The sequence below is a fragment of the Cyprinodon variegatus genome, unplaced genomic scaffold, assembly GCF_000732505.1.
Source record: "Cyprinodon variegatus isolate N-32 unplaced genomic scaffold, C_variegatus-1.0 Scaffold282, whole genome shotgun sequence".
Taxonomy (NCBI): Eukaryota; Metazoa; Chordata; class Actinopteri; order Cyprinodontiformes; family Cyprinodontidae; genus Cyprinodon; species Cyprinodon variegatus.
Genome location: NW_015150735.1, coordinates 98,439 through 101,526, shown reverse-complemented (window position 1 = coordinate 101,526; position 3,088 = coordinate 98,439). Strand labels below are relative to the sequence as shown.

The following is a 3,088-nucleotide window of genomic DNA, read 5'->3' as shown; positions in this document are numbered from 1 at the left end:
ATTCCTGTTGCTGCTCTTCCACATGAATCACAGGTATCATCCTGCACAGCAGACTGAATGCTGCTGCTGATTTCTCCCACTAACTTGGGGCTTTTTTTGATCTTTATTGGCTGCTGTGCCAAGGCTGACCAGGCCTTGACATTCTACCCTTCACCAGGCTATTAACACAAGGTTTTTACCAGCACATGGACTAAACTGACTTATATAGTTACAGTCCATCCAAAACTGTGAAAAGAATAAAAGTTGATGTTTATTATGCTGCAAAGTTTTATAAAACACCCTGACCTGCTTTGAATCTATGATCTGAAATCCAATGATCTTTAGCTTCGGTTGAACTGTAAACTTGCTTTTTACTCCTTTTTTTACTCCTGAAATAAATTACGTATGTCAAGGAATTATTAAACTTTTGTTTTTAATTTTATTTGATTGCCTTTTTTGTTCTTTTTTATTAGTCTAATTATGACCCTAAGAGCACATTTTACTTTCTCCCATCGTTTATCTGTAGCCCAGAGGAGGCCCGAGAAATTTCCTCTCAGATGATTGGTCGAAAACTTTACACCAAACAGACCGGAGAGGCGGGTCGGATCTGCAACCAGGTGTTCATCTGTGAGCGCAGATACCCACGCAGAGAGTACTACTTCGCCATCACGATGGAGAGGTCTTTTCAGGTGGGGGAGCCCTCTATCAGACTGGGGCTGTGTTTTTATATCTCTAAATGTGTTTGATCATGGGTTTAAGATGCCATTTGAAAATAACACATCAGTTACATGAAGTCAGACTTATCAGAGCATCATTACGCTTTGCAGCGTCCACGTTTTGCACAGAGTTGTTCTAACTAATGCAGAATGATACCACTTGGGGGCAGTGTTGTATCAAAAGTAAGTGTTAATTATTTGTTGACATTACTTATGCATGACAGGAGGAGTCCCTGAAGAAGCTGCGTCCCAGATTTAGATCAGTTAGACACAGTAGAGGAGTGTAAACACACAGAATATTTAATCACACTATAATTAACCAATCTTGAGTTTCTGACCTCAGCCTGTAATTAAATCAATCTGCCTGCTTGTTAATCACTCTGCAAGGAAGACCCCAGTTATTGAAGTGGGGGACACTTTATATAGTTAACATATACTGGAATCCTGATATCTTCCCGAGGAAAAAATAGTTTAGTATTAATATTCTGTAGCCAATTTCAATTAATCTCACCAGGTGTCTTCCTGGTGTGATTGATCCACCTACAGCAGAAGGAGGGGAATAAAGGGAGGTGATGAAACTCCTCAGGGTTTTATGCATCATATGTTGGAGAAACCAGAGAACGGGGGTTTGGAGCTTGCACAGCTTCTCTTCATGATCTTTAGACTGAAAAAGTTTTTATTTATGCAGCTGCAATCTTCAGTCGAACGCAGCTCGTCATTGCAGCTAATAGTTAGCATTCACAATCAATCCGTCTGAGAGCTGAAGTGATTAATGTATTGTGATACAGCTGAATGCCTTAAAATGAATATGGATCCTTTGCTTAGACACTCTGTTAATTATTTTATTCAGTGATAAGAATGCGTGACTGATTTTTCATCCCCGTTTTTGTTTGTTTTTTAGTCTTACAAACCCAATTGTAAATCTAAAGCTCTTTAGACTGCTGGTTAAACTAAGCCAATAGTCTAGATAAATTCTGCTTCGCAGGTGTTTTATTTGCATTAGAAGAAATTGTCAGAATGACCCAAACAAGGTCCAGCAATACGACTACCGGTACTTTGCAGAAAATTAGTCATAAACCAGTGAGAAGCTGTTTTACAACACCTTAAAAAAGTGAATCTTTTCTAAACGTGTTTAATTGATATTGAGACTACAACTGTCGTCATGCTCCGTCTCCTGTTTCTTTCAGGGTCCTGTGCTGATTGGCAGCTCACAGGGGGGCGTGAACATCGAAGATGTCGCCGCAGAAAATCCAGACGCCATTGTGAAAGAGCCCATCGACATTGTGGAGGGTATTAAAAAGGACCAAGCTGTCAAGGTATAATCAATAGTGGACAAAGCTGTCTGCTTCAACTGTTTGACTTTAGCTGCAGGAGAAATCGAAGAGCCAGAGAAGTGGTGATCTCTGACTGGATGCTCTTATTGCTGATCCTACATCAAAGTTAGAACATTTTGTTTGCTGCGAAACAGACTTAGTCACTGCATTAAATAACTAAAAACAGTCCTTTAATCTTCATTCTTTCCATTGATAGCTGCTTCTTATTAAAGTTTCATGGCATGATGCCTGACAAACTCAGAAGTAAAGTTAAAGAATAATTATTAGCTGAATAAAAGCAGCTAATGTTGATAAACTGGCATTTTTTTACATTCCTGTTGAGTAGAAAATATTTTTTCATTTCAGATTAAAGATAATAATATTTCTGTGTTCTGACCTATGAAACTTAAAAACTCAGTAGATCATTCTGAATGTTGGGGGCGGTAAAGGTATCTATTTGTACCTAAAATATCAGCCTTGATTGTTCAGTACATGTTTTAAAAAACACTGTTTTATACCTGAACACATGCAGAATGATTCACTGCTGATCTAAGTGGCCAATCTTCACTAGGTCTGCATTTAAAAAATACACCAGATTAAAATGGAGTGCACTCCCAGATTGCATCAAACTAGAGCTACTGTGCAGAAAGGAAGGTGAACTAAACCAAAACCTCATGTCTGCATTAAGGTCCATGGTTCCTCCAAACTCATGCATGAACATATACAGAGTAGGAGATGCAGAGGGAATTTGCCTAACTGCTGCAAAATGCTGCATTCAGGTACAGCTGGGAAAAATGGACATAAGAAAACTTTTGGGACATTCCAAAAAAATTACAAAAAAATCCATTAGACTTTGTTTCCAAGTTTGAAGACATTTAGCTTCCCATCCAGGAAGCTTTTTCAATTCAAAATGTCACAGTTAGCTTTGAGTTCCAAGCTTTATAAAGTGGACAAAAAACAAAGCCTTGTTTTGGCTTAGAAAACATGCAAATTAAACCGGACGAACAGCTCCACCCCTTAGGAATGGGGGTCAAATCCCATTCCTGTTCATCCTAAAAAGCTTCCTGAATGGGAAGAGAA

At 38.7% G+C, this 3,088-nt stretch overlaps 1 protein-coding gene across 1 annotated transcript in view; it reads left to right on the top strand.

Annotated features, from left to right (window-relative positions):
• The window catches only part of sucla2 (succinate-CoA ligase, ADP-forming, beta subunit), a 27,663-nt gene that overhangs the window by 9,823 nt on the left and 14,752 nt on the right, over nucleotides 1-3,088 (top strand). The window contains exons 4-5 of the mRNA XM_015383350.1: nucleotides 506-668; nucleotides 1,883-2,011. Coding sequence (XP_015238836.1) covers nucleotides 506-668; nucleotides 1,883-2,011 — 292 coding nt within the window. The remainder of the gene's footprint in view (nucleotides 1-505; nucleotides 669-1,882; nucleotides 2,012-3,088) is intronic.